Below are 17,132 nucleotides of genomic sequence, written 5' to 3'. Positions count from 1 at the left end.
AACTAAGATCCTGCATGCTGCATGGTACAGCCAAAACTTTTTTTTTTCAATTAAAGAAAAAAAGAAGACATCAATCTATGAAAAGGAAAAGACCAAATTAGAGGGAGACGCTCCCCTAGACAAAAAGAGGAAGGAACTCGTAAAGAAATACGGAAAAGCAAACAAGTCATTGGTAAAAGACAGATTTATTTGTTGAAAGACAGATTCAATGGCTCCATGTCTACTGAGAAATGAAACTTCCCCTCAAAGTTGTGTGGCTCACTAAAGTTGAATAGTTCAGCCAAGGGGTATTTTTTAAAGCCTATTGTTGGATTATCCTTCGGAGAATTGGTTTGTTCAATGCCTGCAGAACAGATTTTTTTTTTTTTAATTAAAAGGAAACCACAATTTTAAAATTTATTATTTCCTTAGAAAGTTCCTCATTCTATGAATTCCTATCAGCCATTTGTACCAAAATAATCTCAGGAACACACTGCAATCTCATCCTGACCCATGTGATTCTGCACTTTCCCAGACAGAGGGTAAATACTGACAAAGCAACAGGCGGTAAGTTTTTCTGAACAGCAAGTTCATGAACAGCTAGGGGCATTACCCTGGCCGAGTAGACTATGTATCTTAATCGTATGCAGATTCCTAACTATCCATTCCATTGCTCCCTTTCTGCCTCTGGAATGACCAACTATCCTGGTATGCCTGGCACTGAGGAGGGTTTCCAGGACACGGGACTTTCAGTTTTAAAATTGGGCAAGTCCCAGACAAACCAGGACAAGTTGGTCACCCGACTCAGAAGCCTTCCTGCAAAATCCCCTACTCCACCTCCACAGAACACCAACCCCCAGCAGAGTACTAATAACACCTCAGTGACTTGTACATACCCCTCCTATGGTCCTCACCATCCAGATGACTGTTTGCAGGTCTGGTCTCTGTGACAGGCACACAGTTGCCCAGCAAATGGGTGGGTGGATGGATGGAGGGACAGACTGATAGATTGACTGATGGATAACTCTGCCCTACAGATAGTGGGATGTGGGCTTTGGCATATAAAGAGAACTCTACTTATCTTGACGATTGGGGGCAGAGCTGATTAGGAGAGGTGACAGATCATGGACTGATTTTAGGCATATATTTTGCTTCAAGACTTTTTTCCAGCACCAGTTGATTTCCTTCTGTCCCCGAGTCCCCAAGAGAATTCCCAAAGGCCAAGCTCGGTGATTAAAAGGCATACCCCCTTTTCTCCAAAGCTGCTAGGTCGGGAATCTTTCTCTTTAGTGTGACTGAGCCTTAAAACTTAAAACATAGGCTTCCCTGGTGGCGCAGTGGTTGAGAGTCTGCCTGCCGATGCAGGGGACACGGGTTCGTGCCCCGGTCCGGGAGGATCCCACATGCCGCAGAGCGGCTGGGCCCGTGAGCCATGGCCGCTGAGCCTGCGTGTCCGGAGCCTGTGCTCCGCAACGGGAGAGGCCACAACAGTGAGAGGCCCGCGTACCGCTAAAGAAAAAAACAACAACAACAACAACAAAAAAAAAAACCTTAAAACATAAAAAGGAACTCAATTCAATAAAACTTGTATTTACTTTTTTTTTATAATAAAACATTTATAATAAACAATTTCAAAAAACTACTTTAAGGGACTTCCCTGGTGGTCCAGTGGTTAAGACTGCACTTCCATTGCAGGGGGCCCAGGTTCAATCCCTGGTTGGGGAACCAAAATCCCGCATGCCACATGGCACAGCCAAAAAAAAAAAAAAAAAAAAACTACTTTAAACAAAACTTTTTTTCCCCATATCAAACACCACGATTAGCCTAGAGATCAAATGGTCCCAATGCAGGAGTTTTAAGTTAAAGAATGACTGAACAATAAACACCTGTACCATGCTACATAAATAAATCTAAAACAGCTACAACGGCATGTGCCTCTTCAAGAGCAGTATTTTAGCAGGATCCAAGTTAGAACGTCCAAGTTCTGACTCTAGTTCTGCCATTTTCTTGACCTTAGCAAGTTGCAAAATCTAGCTAGACCCCAGTTTCCCCCTTTACAAAACGGATGTAATAAATAGCACCCACTGCTGAGGGTGACTAGAGTACCCAGCAGAGCTTCAACACATAGCGAACAACTAGTGGTAGCCAGGAGTAACTAAAGTTGCAGTAGTGATGTGCTACTGCCAAGCTCCATTAAGAAGGTTCTAGATCTCCCTCCCAGTCTTCTCCTAATTTTACATCTTTATTCCTTCAAATTTTTTCTCTAAATGAGTGATGATTATTATTTTCTTGTAAAGTGGATAATTAGGCCTGCTGCCTTGCTATGAGGATTTGAGATGTTTGTCACCAATAGCTCGATGTCTTCCTTAATACAGGCGTAAGACAAGCATGGGTTTGTCCTATGATGAGGAACAGAAGGTAACTAGGATGTGAGAAGAAGAGGAGGAAGCGTTTTTTTGGTAAACTCTTTGGATCGACACTCTACAAAGTTTGATGGCCAACTACTTCTCTGAGACCCTCAATCTCTCCACTTTGCTAAAGCAAATTCTGCGGTTTACAAGTATTCCAGAGAATTAGGTTTGCCAGGCAGACCAACAGAGCTAATCAGCCACAGACACTGCAACTAAAGATCAACAGCTGATTTCTAAAAAAGACTTTGGCACTCACTACGAAACAGCTCCAATGGGGCTAGATTAAAAGTTAAGACAAAATAAGGTCTTCCCCTCATCCAGCACTCTGGGGCTTTTCAAGGCAGACCCAGAGCAGCTATACACTAACATTTTTGGCCAAATAACCAGGCCTGACTCTGCTGGCCTCAGACTCCACAGATAATTACTTTACTGGGTGTGTGAGAACCTGTCCCCAAGCTGTCATTTCTTCATTAACTCTGGTGAAATCCTTAGTAGTACTCTCCACTTACAAGTGGAGAAACTGAGTTACTGCCGTTGAAAGCACCCAGCCCTGCTCCAGTTCATCCTCTGAAGGCACCTGTCCACACCTGATAGCACGCTCTGAAACAGGTTGTACAATAGGTGAAGGATGGCCACCTCCACTGACTGCACCTGTCACAGCGTCTAGGGGCAGCAGAGGGCCAGGTTTCCTTGAGGAATTAATCCGGTCATAAAAAAAGGAGGAACGTTTGCTGGGAGGGCAGCAGTGGATTTCAACAAAGAGGGGAGGGAGAGTGCAGGCTCTGGATTGTGGCCCCAGCCATGCCAGAAATGTACGCAGAGCAGCTCCCCTCTGGAGAGCTCAGTTTTCTCATCAATGAATAAAAGAGGGACTAGTTCATGGGAGATCCTTCCAGGCAAGAAGTATTTGACTCACGCCAAGGACATTCTCTCCAGCAAATCTAAGGGAGAAATCCTAAAGAGCAATCTCAAATTCACAGCGACTTTTAAACCGGGAGTTCCTGTTTTCCATGTTAGGGCAGTGAAATGAAAAGCCACAGAAATGACCATGCAAAGTCTCACATTTTGGTACCAGAATCCTGAGGCATGGGCATAGCAAAAAGAAGAGGCATTTCCTTCCCAACTGCAGGCTTTCTCTCCCACAAAGACTAAAAGCACACAGGATTCTGCAGTGGGGGAGTTTCGTCTTGCCCACATCTAGAGACCTAGGCAAGTCCATAAAACACGCACACGATCCCTCCCAAATTTCCCTTTCACTTCCCAGGCTTAATAACTGAAGAATGCACAGGCCTGGGGGAGCTGAACTTGGGGCTGGTGTGAAACTCTGTACTAAAGCCAAGGAAATAAGAACTCGAAGCAATTAACTTAATTCTGGCCCAAAGGAACTCGACCTATTTTTGGTGTACGCTTGGGGCGGGGCCAACCTTCGGAGTGGGCCCCGCCCCAGAGACCTGCCGGGAGGTCTCCCCGTTTCCCCGTTTCCCCGGACTCCTAAAGCAGGTGCTCAGGGCAAAAACGCACAATGCGACCCAAGTGCGTCACGCCACAGAGATCCTAAGGGACGAAGGGAGTAGTCCTGGCGGGTTCACCGCCCCCAATGACCCAAACTGGAAGTATGGGCTGACACGGAGCACTGGCTTCGGGACAGGTGAGGACCAAACAAGACAATAGAGCCATCAGAAAGAAATGACTTAGAGGAGGATGAGCCCAGATGTCGGCGATAGGGACAGGAGAGGAGGACAGATGGAGAACTGGAAGGAGCGCAGGGGAGGGGGCGTGGGTCGACTCTGGCCCTGGAGCGAAAATGCCCCAGAGGCACACACAGACCCAGGTCCAGGCTCCAGGCGCCGCGGCGCTTGGGGACAGCCCCCTCCCGCGAGCCCGGCTGCCATCCCCACTCCCGCACTCCGCACCGTGTTGTAGAACTCGGCGATGGCAGGCACGATGGTGTAGTTGTCCTCGCACCAGTCCACCTCCGAGCTGCCAGCCCGCAGCTGGTCCCACCAGTGCGGGGAGCTCATGGCCGCTCTGGGGCATTGGAGAAACGGCTCCCGCAGCCGAGAAGAGGCCAGAGCTGCCGCTGGACACCAACTGCGGTGGTGGCAGCAGCGGCGTCGGCTTTATGCACCACGGGGCAGCCGCCGGATGTGGCGCCTCCTGGGCCGGCCTCTCGCGGCTCCGCTCTGCAGCGTAGGACGTGACTGGCTCGCAAATCCCTCCCTCGGCTCCGCCCCCTGGGGGAGCCCGCGGGACCTTGAGCTCCGGCCTCGCCCCCCGCCGGAGGCGGGATGCGCGGGGGAGGGGAGAGTGGGGTTGGGGAGGGGAACTGTCTCCTCCTCCCCTACCCCTGGACGCGTCTGTTGCCAGCAGGTGGCAAAGGCCTCGACGGGCCTGCCCCCGCCCACCTTGCGGCTCAGACTTGCAGGCGCCCCCTACCCCAGTTGCGCAAAGAGCGCCAGAGCCCGCCCTGACAAAAATTTGAAAACCCAGAAATTAAGAAACCCAGGAGGACCCGGCCCCTACGAAATCGTGGCAGCCTTTGCTCGGACTTGCCTGCATGTCGGAGAACATGTCTGAGTGCACGTGGCACGCCTGCACTCACGGCCGAGAAAAGCCCTCAGCCCCTCCGGCTTGCTTGGTGCGTTGGGCTAAGGCAGGAAGACCTTGGAGTCTGCAGTGGAGCCGAGGACTCTCCCATACAGCCTCTGCCACCCACACCTGGGTAGAGCGCTTCTGCAGTTTTGAATACCTTCCTGCCCTCGGTCCCGTGGACTCCAGTGTTAGAAGGTAGTCTTCGTTTACACATAGGGTCAAACTTCAGCTATCCCAGTCCCCAAAAGATGCAGTGTGGCTGGTATGACACCTCCAGAACATCCCAGGTACAAGAGATGATGACAGGTATGTTGCACTTACTCTGTGCCAGGCGCTGTTTGAAGAGCTTCCGAGTGTGTCACTCATTTAGTGCTCCCAGAGGGGATCCTGCGAAGTGGGTTCTATCAGCAATGCCATTCCAGCTAGTAAGTGTCAGCGCGAGAAATCAAATTCAGGATGATCTCAGATCTGCTCATCACTGCTTTGCTTTTGCTGCTGTAACTATTCTGTAGTTTCTAGACCAAAGCTAATCTGGTTCCAGCGATTCCTGAAGAAAGAGAAAACTGTCATTTTGGTTTTGGTCATAGCTCTGGTCCTTCTTCCTTGGGCAGTTCTAGGATTCCATGTCAAGATGGCAGTGGCAGAATAGGCCCTGGTCAGGTGACTGTCAGTAGGATCTCTTTGCTCCAGCCGTCATGGTACCCGGAAGGCCAGAACCTCCCCCAGAGGCTGACCTCTCTCTGGCTTGACAGTCCCCTTGGACCCTGGCTGGTGTTCCAATGCCTTATGCCCCCAGTGTCCTTCTTCCACAGGTACCTGCACAGACACTCACTTGTCTTTCCAGCTCTCCATCACTGGCAGAAACTACAAGGCCCACTCCTCTCCTAGTCTTCAGGAAATCCAGCTTTCTCCGCCCAGAGCCAGACCACACTCCTCCTTTCAACTTCGTCCCAACTCCTATCGTGTCCTCTTCCTAAACAGCCAGTTCTACTGTGTCCTGAAATTCAGAACCCAGTCACCTTCTCTTAAGGTCAGAATTACCCAGATCTGCAGGATACCCAGTGTGAGCTGGCCGCTGAAGTGGGAGGAAGAAAACATTTCCCACAGACACAAAAGAAAAGTACATCAGTTAATTTCTCAGTGTCTCACAATGCTACACCAACTGCCCAACAATAGTTCTCCATGTTAAGGTTTTACTCCTTCTAATATTTTAGGTGGAAATGTGTTCATATTCATTAATTCTGATGGTGTAAAACACACCATCATTTCATATGCCAGTGGCTCTCAGAGTGTGAGATCCCTTTCAGGTCAAAGCTCATTTCCTATTAACACTATGACATTATCTACCAGGGAAGCCCCAATGCTGGCACATTCTTGATCTTACCTGAAGGCATCTACAGAAGGTTTTCAGACAACAGGCAGCATGTTTCTTTTCCAGATGGTCTTTATACAACTTGTTGACGGAAACATGGAGATTACAGTTGCCAAGTCTTCCCACCAGGAATAACCACTGAGTTTGTGTGTGTTCAGGCAGTGACAAAACATCTCAGTTGTCACCCGACCAACCATGACTATAAAATGCCATTCATTGTAAGATGAACCTGAAATTCAGAAATGTTACAATGCAGAACAGTGTGAGTTTTAACATCAATGAAATTTGGAATTTGCTGGATATTATTCATTCTTCTCTCCAAGTCCTGCTAAGAGAATGCTAGGGAGTTTTCCTCCTACACGGGAACTTTTATTGTCGGTGACAGTTCTGTTTCAAAATCAAAGCTGACCCCTTGGGTTCTGTCTAATTAAAACTGAACAGAGAGACGGTGCTCAAGCCAAAAACCATTGGTGAGCAGCACGAAGGATGCAAGTTACATTACTCCAAATATGCCTGTGTTGATTTTCTTGGAAGCGTTTTAACAGTTTTCTGATGTTTTCATCCACTCTCTACATTGCTAACATTTTTTCAATGAATATAACCTTAGTCAATTACCTAATGATAGGTCATGATGTTAATTTTTTTATAAATTTATTTATTTATTTTTGGCTGCATCGGGTCTTCATTGCTGCGCGTGGGCTTTCTCTAGTTGCAGCGAGCAGGGGCTACTCTTCGTTGTGGTGCGCGGACTTCTCATTGCAGTGGCTTCTCTTGTTGTGGATCACGGGCTCTAGGTGCGTGGGCTTCAGTAGTTGTGGCACACAGGCTCAGTAGTTGTGGCTCGCAGGCTCTAGAGCGCAGGCTCAGTAGTTGTGATGCACAGGCTTAGTTGCTCCGCGGCATGTGGGATCCTCCCGGACCAGGGCTCGAACCCATGTCTCCTACACTGGCAGGCGGATTCTTAACCCCTGTGTCACCAGGGGTGCCCCATGATGTTAATTTTGAAATGGACTTATATTAAGAGTATGTTGCCTTAGCAACTACCATTAATGGTTTAATACAAAATCTGATATCTGGAGTAAAAAGAGCTTGGGGAGAGTTGGGGTAAGGATGCGGAGGGGGGGGGTGGTGACAGCAGAGAACAAGGTGCTGTTGAGTTCTGACGATGACTTTGCTTCTGGTGCTTTTGATCTAAAGATGAGTCAGTGATAGAGATCTAGGAGAGAGCAGTTTTGGAGAACTGCCCTTGCAGGGAAGTCAGGATGCCAGCATCTTCTATTTTTACAGAATTTATAGTTTTTTTTTTTTTGGTCTAAGTAAATATCTGATAATAAATATCCAGTTCAACTGGTCCCACAAGTAGAAACCAAAAAAAAAAAAAAGAAAGAAAAGCAAACACTTGTGTAAATGAAGCAAGAAGTGCGTGATCAAAGATGAAATTTTCTGCATTTTTCTGTTTGGCCAGAGTTTTTCATCACTGGTCATGCTTTAGGCTTATTGTTTAGGCCAGTGACTGATCTCAAGGTATGGTCCCCAGACTGGCAGCATCAACACCACCTAGGAACTTGTTAGAAATGCAAAATTCTAGGTCCATACCCCAGACCTATTGAATCAGAAACTCTGAGGTTGGAATCCAACAAGCCCTCCAGGTGATTCTGACCCACTCTCATGTACGAGAATCACCATTTTAGCCAATGTGTGGTGGAGCAAAAATTCACTCTGGACTATACACTTTGCTTTCCTGGAAAACCAAATCCAAGCCAAGACTGCTGCTGCTACCAAGAAAAAGAAGAAGAAAAGAGGAACCCAACGAAGGAAGTCATCCTTTCATCAGGCTCGTCACCAGGAAACTGGGGCCCAGAGTCTGGCCCCCTTCTCCAGCTAGGAGGGAAACAAAAAAAGTCACCAAGGATTTTTTTTTTATAGTTTTTTTGGGGGGGTTGGTTGTTTTTAATTTTATTTATTTATTTTTGGCTGCGTTGGCTCTTCGTTTCTGTGTGAGGGCTTTCACTAGTTGCGGCGAGCGGGGGCCACTCTTCATCGCGGTGCGCGGGCCTCTCACTGTCGCGGCCTCTCTTGTTGCAGAGCACAGGCTCCAGACGCGCAGGCTCAGTAGTTGTGGCTCACGGGCCTAGTTGCTCCGTGGCATGTGGGATCTTCCCAGACCAGGGCTCGAACCCGTGTCCCCTGCCTTGGCAGGCAGATTCTCAACCACTGCACCACCAGGGAAGCCCTGGATTATTATTATTATTTTTTTTTTTCTTAATCTAAGAAGTCTCCAGGCTCAGAATTATGGGGGAGGGCTGCAGGAAGCAGGACCTTGCCAGGGAAACACTAGTGCACCCACTCCAAGAAAGCAGCCACCTTTGCTGCCGTGGGTGCTCTCTGGTTGTTTACTGACAGCCGTCAGAGGCCACTTTCTGCAGTTGTCGCTAGGCCTCTCTTTAGAAGTGCCTCTCTCCTTTCTCTAATCTGTGCTGGAAAACCACAAACAATGTTAGGACTGGGTGTATGTTGATTCTGATAGGAAGTCTGAGGCTTTGCCCATTGCCTGAAGTGCGTGGAAGCTGTTAATATGTGTTTTGACCTCTGCTTTTGGATAGAGAAGCTGTTCCTTTGTTCAATAACTGTAGCTTGCAACAGTGTAGCAGCAATTTGGAGCACCTGCTTTGTGCCAGGCTCTATATTAAGTGCTGGGTAATAGAAGACAAAAATATCGTTCTTGCCCTGGTTGAGCTTAGTCTAGTAGAAGCACACAAACCATTAGAATACAACACGACAATTGCTGAAAAGGAGGTGCGGACACAGAACGGGGAAGCAGAGCGGTAGGGGGCCCAAGTCTGCACTGAGAGCCAAGGGGGGCTCATCAGGGGAGACAGCCTCCAGACTGAGATGTACAAGGTGAATAAGATTTTACCAGGCAGAGCACCGAGTGGGGCGGAGGTGAATTCGTTAGAACGAATAGTATGTGCAGAAGGATGGAGGTCTGAGAAAGCGTAATAATTCAGGAAACTTCAATACTATGTTTCAGCTGGAAACGTGGCAGAAGAAGAAGCTGAATGAAACGACTAATAGATGATGTGAAAAGAGTAGGTCTTTAGGACGGAAACCTTGATGGCTGAAGAATAAAATAGACGTGAGAAACTACTGATAGGCTTCCCTGGTGGCGCAGTGGTTGAGAGCCCGCCTGCCGATGCAGGGGACACGGGTTCGTGCCCCGGTCTGGGAAGATCCCACATGCCGCCGGAGCGGCTGGGCCCGTGAGCCATGGCCGCTGAGCCTGCGCGTCCGGAGCCTGTGCTCCGCAACGGGAGAGGCCACAACAGTGAGAGACCCACAGTACCACAAAAACAAACAAACAAAACAAAACAAAAAAAAACTACTGGTAATGTTTCTCAGTAATCCAGGTGTGGGATGATATGGGCATGACCAAGATATGCATTCATTCTTTTGCATCTTTTACATAATTACTGAATATGTGATGGGCTCTAGACAGTTTCCTAGGTGCCAATGATAACATCGTAAGCAAAGCAGATGCTGTCTCTGCCCTCACAGAACTTGCAGTCTAGGGGGAAAGTCAGAGATTAAATATTGCATAAATAATTCATTACAGGTGTGCCACATGCTATGAAAAAGTACAAGTCCCATGACAACAGAGAGCAGTGGATGTGATCTTGTCTGAGGATGTCAGGGAAAAGGCTTCCCCGAGGAAGTGAATTCTAAGCTGAGAAAAGTGAAGTTTGAGGCAGGGGTAAAGGAATTGAATAAGGAATGCGACGGAGATATAAAATAGTAGTTGTGATAGATTGCACTGTGGATTTGAGATACTTGATGCACTTTCCCAACCCACAGATATGGGACTTGACTTTGTCACTGGCTATGGAGAATGAAATGTGCAGGGAACTGATTTGTCCACGACCCAGCGGAGGCTTTGAAACTGATTCGTAGCCCTGCCTTTCCTCATTTCCCTTTGCCATACCCCATATTGGGACTGCTTCTTCAGCCCGGATCCCAGAAAGAAGACACCTACAGCAGAACAGAGCTGGAGTCGACTCACGGCCAACTCGTAACTTGAGCAAAAAATATAACTTTGTGCTGTCAGCCACTGAAATTGAGGGAAATTGTTTCTTACCCCAGAATAACCTAATGAAGCCTGACAAATACAGAAGGAGAATTAATAAAACTTAACTACCGATTAGAGGCAGGACATGAAAGAGTGGGTGGAAAATACAAGAGAACTTCAAACAGTGTAGCCTGAGTGATCAGAAGATGGCTAGGTTACTAACCCAAAAGGGAAGATAAGAGGGAAAATAATGGTTTAGGCTTTGATGTGTTGAATTAAAGGGCAGGCTGAACATCTAGGAAGATATATTCTTTCAGCAACTGGAAAGGCAAATCAGGAGACCAAGGACAGGTCAGGATTAGAGAGAAAGACTTGTGGATCATGATTATAAAAGTGATACCTGAGAGCTCTGGGGTAAGTGAGCTCACTGGGGCTCAGGAGGGAAAGAGAGTGGAGGCTGGCAGAGGGCAGATCCTTGGTCGTGCCTGCATTTTCAGAGGCCTGAGTGACAAGGAGGCACAAGTCCTGGCAGACGAGGAGCAGGCATACTGGGTTGAGAAGTAATCAAGGATGCAACACCACCTACAAAGCAGCCTTGCTCCCCAAAATAGTGAACCTAAACCATATCAAAACTCTAGCTCTCGGGGCTTCCCTGGTGGCGCAGTGGTTAAGAGTCCGCCTGCGGATGCAGGGGACGCGGGTTCATGCCCCGGTCCGGGAAGATCCCACGTGCCGTGGAGCGGCTGGGTCCATGAGCCATGGCCACTAAGCCTGCGCATATGAGAGGCCACAACAGCGAGAGGCCCAAACTCTAGCTCTCACTACCAATTCACAGGAGGTGAATCACCTGGAGATCTTGTTAAAAATGTTAAAAATGCAGATTCTGATTCAGTAGGTCTTGAGTGGGGTCCAAGATTCTGCATTTCTAACAAACTCCCAGGTGATGCAGATGCCGCTGGGCCTGGGCCGTAGTTTAGAAACAAGGCTTTGGGAATGGAAGAAATGACAACGTGCAGATGCAGTCGATAAAATGCAGATTGAGGGAAACGCTTCATAACAACCTCATTTCTTAAAACGGGGAGGAAACCTATAGATTTTTCTATAGAGACATAACAACCAGTTTGCAATCCTTTCTTTAGATCCTAATGAGAGTATAAACAAATGTTTTTTAGAGCAATTGTGGAAATGTGAACACTGGATTTTTTTTTTTTTTTTCGGTACGCGGGCCTCTCACTGTTGTGGCCTCTCCCGTTGCGGAGCACAGGCTCCCGGATGCGCAGGCTCAGCGGCCATGGCTCACGGGCCCAGCCGCTCCGCGGCATGTGGGATCTTCCCGGTCCGGGGCACGAACCCGTTCCCCTGCATCGGCAGGCGAGCTCTCAACCACTGCGCCACCAGGGAAGCCCTGAACACTGGATGTTTGATATTGGGGAAATTATTGCTGACCGAGGAGGTGTGATAATGGTGTGATTATGTTTTAAAAGGTGATTCTTCAAAAGGCTACATACTTTATGATTCCATTTTTATGACGTTCTGGAAAAGGTAAAACTAAGGAATAAAAATAGATCTGTGGTTGCTTGAGGATGGGAGAGGGAGTTCACTGCAAAGGGATATGTATCCTGATTGTGGTGGTCACCTGAATGAGTTTCTAAAACCTCAGAACTGTACATTAAGAGGGAAAATTTTACTTCATGTAAATTATACCTTAATAAACAGGACCAAAACCAGAAAACAAAACAAAACAAAAACAAAAAAGGGACATTATTATTTAGAGATACATACTGAAATATTTACAGACAAAATATATCTGAGATTTGCTTTGAGATTATGGGGAAGGGTGTTGGTTTGGTGGTACAGATGGAACAACACAGGCTTTAAATGGATTCTTATTGAACCTGAGTGGTTGAACCTGGGTGGTAGACACGTAAAACTAGTCTCTTTACTTTGTACGTGTTTAAAATTTACCATAATAAAAAGTTTGAAAAAAATTAAACCAGCAAAGGGCTTCATTAGCTGGGGTGTCTCCATAAGCACCCATGTAGCCGAGAGCACCAGAAAGGCAGCTTGGGGAGCAAGTGCTGGGGGGTTCGGCCTTTACCAGTGGGTACCCTTAAAGCAGCAGTTCTGGTCAAACCTGTGGTTGTTCCCTGTCCCCTTCATTCCCAAGGGCACAGACCTAGCAGAGAGATTACCCTTACCTGAGGAAGTGAATGGCAAGTGGCCTGAAGGGTACCGTCTCAGGCCTCTGCATGAGAAGGCCCTTTCACCAAGGGAGGCTTTGGTAAACAAGCTATCAGCATCCTGGGTGGGGTCCAGGTGGTGCTGTGGCCACAGATTCTCTGGAACTAGGAAGCTCGAAAGGTCAGGGACTGGTCACTGTCACACCTCACAGTCCAGAGTGCCCCTTGGGGCTAGGCTCTGTGGCTACTGAGATGTGCCAGGAGGGGGTCTCTGGCACGTCAGAGACATCACGCCTACTCACAGTGGCCTATACACTTCATGCTTCCTTCTCTCTGCCTTGTCTTCCAACACCAAGAAGCACCTTGGGGAAATGCAAGCAGCAGGAGTCAAGGGGGAGGAGGCCAGGTTGGGGTAAAAAGTGAGTAAAGGGTGGATGAAATTTACTTGGTAGAGAGAAATGGTACCCAGTTGGGCAGGAGCTTGAAGAAGGGTTATGGGATGGTCCTCTAGTACAGGAGGGCCTTGAGCAAATTTTAACGCCCAGGTAGAGAAACAGATTGAAAATGTAAAAGAAAAAAAAAAAAGGTGATTAATGAGACCAGATCCTGAAGGAGCTGCAAAGAGGTGGAATGCAATTTGCCTGGAGAGAAGGGACAGCGTGCAGTAGACACGTATTGTTTTGTCCCAGAATCCCCTCCTTTTCTGGGACCTTCTGCCTCTTCAGTGAGGTCTGCCCACCTCCCACATCCCGCTGCCCTCACCTCCATTCAGATGGCTACCATAGGAACAGCCGTGCAATGCACTGTGACCCAACTCCGTGGCTAGAGTTCATTGGTCCAAGAGGGGGTCTTGGCTCAAGCTGGCCAATCAGAATGCACCCACGGGAATTTGGAATCAGAATGGAGCTTTCCAGCTCCATCTGGCTGCCTGATGGAATAGAGATTTGAACTGAGGCACTATTGGTAACTTGTTCAAATGGATGGAGATGTAGGCAGAACTGGTACACAGCATAAGAGAATGATGAAGCAGTTCCAAAGAGAACTGTATAGATAAGAGACAGTCCAAATGGGAAAGAAGTCCCTGGCTCCAGCTCTGCCCAGGGATCTAGCTACATCCAAATGTTCCCAAGATACCCTGGAACCTTTATAGTAAAGTTGCAGTTTTCCTTAAGCTAATTTGGATAGGATTTCTGTGACTTAAAACTAAGTGTCCTAACAGAACTCCATGCTAAGAACGAAGGGAATATGGAGTATATATACGAATGTCTGGACACATTTTGAGGGTGAGAGAAAATTGAAGCAGTTCATACTTCTGAGAAAAGTGGCAGGATACGTTGTCTACTGAAAGAAAGAGGCCCAGGTAAGAGGTCAAGGGCTTTAAAGAAAGCGGAGAAGACTGGAGCCAATGAGAAGATCATCCCCTTTTTTTTTTTAACTAAATTCTCTGATCATTTTAATAGTTGGAGGCAAGACTCTAAAATGTAGTATGTTCTATAGATGGAGACAGTCATTGCCCGGAAGGTTGCAGACTAGACAAGAAGAGCCACAGATCTTTAATCTTTCTCATTAGCAATGCAGCGTGGGGAACAAATGATGAGAAGTTAAGGGATGCTTGACCCTCTTAGAAATATCTGATGATTCCCAAAATGAGTGAACCTGGGATTTCTCTTCACATGAAAAAGTTTCTAGTGTATTTTAGGATGAGCAGTTTGAAGAAACCTTTGCTAGGATTTGCAGCGACAATTTTAGAGAATAATTTTGGGCATCTCCTTGCAGATATCAACTAACTACAAACAACTCATGGATTATCATCCTGGTGACCTTTCCAGCCAGTCAATTAGGAACAAGAAGTGGATCGGGCCCAGGCCACAGCTCTCCCTGCCCTCTCTCTGCTGCTTCTGGGGTCTGTGTGGTTTCCTACTGGATGATGTCCTTGACTAGATTAAATCCCACTCTCAACTTCCACCCATGGAAGAAACTGGAACCTCAGTACCAGTTTTTGTTAGAATTGCCATCTGAAGTTCTTGAGCCCAGAAGGTATGTTCTTGGTACGCCTCCCCAAGGCTGTCCATCATCTGAATCAACCCACAGCACCTCAGCACCAAGCTCAGCCTTCGATCTTCTCCTTGTAGCAAGGTCAGTCTGGGTTGGAGCCCTCACGGAAAGCTTACCCAAAGCACAACTTGGGAGAGGGGAAAGGAAGGCATTCCTGGGAGTGAGAGTGACACGAGTAAAGTTAGAGGGACGTGGGTAATGACAGGTGATGATGTGGTGTCAGGGATGATGAAGACAACTAACACTCATTGAGAGTCTACTGTGCACCCAGAAAGGTTTAACTTTTTTCATGTATCAGTTCATTTATCCCCGACAAGAACTCTGTGAGGAAGGTATTACCACCATTTTACAGATGGGCAAACTAAGGAACCGAGAGAGTGAATAAGTTGTCCAAGGTCACATAGCTATTAAAGAATGAAAATACGTGGGACAGGGACTTCCCTGGTGGTCCAGTGGGTAAGACTCCGTGCTCCCAACACAGGGGGCCCGGGTTCTATCCCTGGTCGGGGAACTAGGTCCCACGTGCATGCCACAACTAAGAGTCCGCATGTCGCAACTAATAGATCCTCCATGCTAAAACAAAGACCCCACACAGCCAAAATAAATAAAATAAATATTTAAAAAAAAGAATGAAAATGCATGGGACAAAAAGAAGATTGCCCCATAGAGTGAATTGATCTGATAAAAACTCAAGATTTATTCTTGTATTTTTCCTGTCGTCCCCTTTCCTTCCTGCCCACCACCAAATATTTAATAAACATATGCTAGAGCTTGTTTTCCACAGCACTGCAAAAACAGCCCTTAGTCCCTGACCCGAGGGGTGAGAAATCCATTGTAATTCTTGCTCCTGGGTATAGTTACAGAAATATTGGCAAGGAGTTTTCCTAGCTTCATTTCTTTGATTTAACCTCCTTTCTCAAACACAGCATGGCATGTTTTAAAATTAGTCTCTTCCTATGAGTAGAAATTGCCCTTGAAATTTAGTTATTTTCTGTCTAAATGATCTTTTTTTCCTGTTTTCTTGACTGGGGCCAAATATGAGACAGGTTCCTGAAAGGCACAAGCTCATTTCCTCCCTCTACTACTTCTCTTCCTTCCTGTGTTTATATCTCCCTTTGGAAAGTATCTCCTTCCCCAAACACGCTTGCAAAACTCACTTGCTCAGTGACTTAGGGGAAATTTTACCTTTACTGATTGCTTCCAGGATTACTTTAACTGAGTGTTATTGAATACAAATTCTATTCTGTTTAGTCAGGCTCCTCATGGTTGAGAGACTACCTTTGGGCTCTGTTAGGAGTTGGATGGTGTCCCTCACAAAGTCTTATGTAGAAGCCCTAACCCCCAGTATTTCAGAATATAACTGTATTTTGAAGATTGGGTCTTTAAAGAGGTAATTCAGTTAAAACGAGGTTATTAGGAAGGACCCTAATTCAATATGACTGGCGTCCTTAGGAGAAGAGGAGATTAGGACCCAGACACACACAGAGGAAAGGCCATGTGAAGACGCAGAGAAAAGATGGCCATCTATAAGCCAAGGAGAGGCCTCAGAAGAAACCAATCCTGCTGACACCTTGGTCTCAGTCTTTTAGCTCCATCCAGAATTGTGAGAAAATAAATTTCTGCTGTTTAGCCACCCAGTTTGTGGGATTTTGTTATGGCAGCCCTAGCAAATGAATATGGGCCCCCTCTCAAAACCACCTTTTTCACTGAGTCAAACACTTAGCCTCCAAACCTGTATACCTAACAGCCTGTTGGATATCTCTACTTGTATATCCCATAGACGATTAACACTCAGTGTTAACACCATTTTCTCCCACCCCTCAGCCCCAGACAATCACCATTCTCATCCTATTTCTGTGAGTTCAGCTCTCTCTGTCTCCTTTTTTTCTTTTTTAGATTTCACATATAAGTGAGGTCATATAGTAATTGTCTTTCTCTGTCTGATTTATTTCACTTAGCATAATGCCTTCAGGATCCATCCCTGTTGTTGTAAATGGCAGAAATTCCTTCTTTTTATGGATGAATAATATTCCATTATAGATAGATACATTTTCTTGCCTTTTTTTTTCCCCCTTTGGCCGTGCCACACGGCTTGCAGGATCTTAATTCCCTGACCAAGAATTGAACCCACACTCTTGGCAGTGAAAGTGCCAAGTCCTAACTACTGGACTGGCAGGGAATTCCCAATAGATACATTTTCTTTATCCATTCATCTGTCAATGGACACTTAGGCTGTTTCCCTTTCTTGCCTATTGTAAATAATGCTGCAATGAACGTGTGGGTGCAGATATCTCTTCAAGGTCCTGGTCAATTCCCAGGGATGATGAGATTACTTTCAGAATTGCAGTCTTGCTGGGTTAGAGCCAGTTATGTGATGTTGCTGGGTCTCCAGAGGGGTCTCTGGCTGGCGGGTGTGTTACTAGGGGCTGGGGCAGGCGTGGATCCTGTCTGGTCACCGGTGGTAAGGGACTGCCTCCAGT

The 17,132-nt window shown here is 46.8% G+C and overlaps 1 protein-coding gene across 1 annotated transcript in view; it reads right to left on the bottom strand.

Annotated features, from left to right (window-relative positions):
• Positions 1-4,493, bottom strand: part of ACER2 (alkaline ceramidase 2) — a 31,370-nt gene extending 26,877 nt beyond the window's left edge. The window contains exon 1 of the mRNA XM_032636402.1: positions 4,304-4,493. Coding sequence (XP_032492293.1) covers positions 4,304-4,411 — 108 coding nt within the window. The 5' untranslated portion in view covers positions 4,412-4,493. The remainder of the gene's footprint in view (positions 1-4,303) is intronic.
• Between the last annotated feature and the right edge of the window lie 12,639 nt (positions 4,494-17,132).

This window comes from Phocoena sinus, chromosome 6, assembly GCF_008692025.1.
Source record: "Phocoena sinus isolate mPhoSin1 chromosome 6, mPhoSin1.pri, whole genome shotgun sequence".
Classification (NCBI taxonomy): Eukaryota; Metazoa; Chordata; class Mammalia; order Artiodactyla; family Phocoenidae; genus Phocoena; species Phocoena sinus.
The sequence above is the reverse complement of the archived record's forward strand: the minus strand, read 5'-3'. Positions and strand labels throughout refer to the sequence as shown.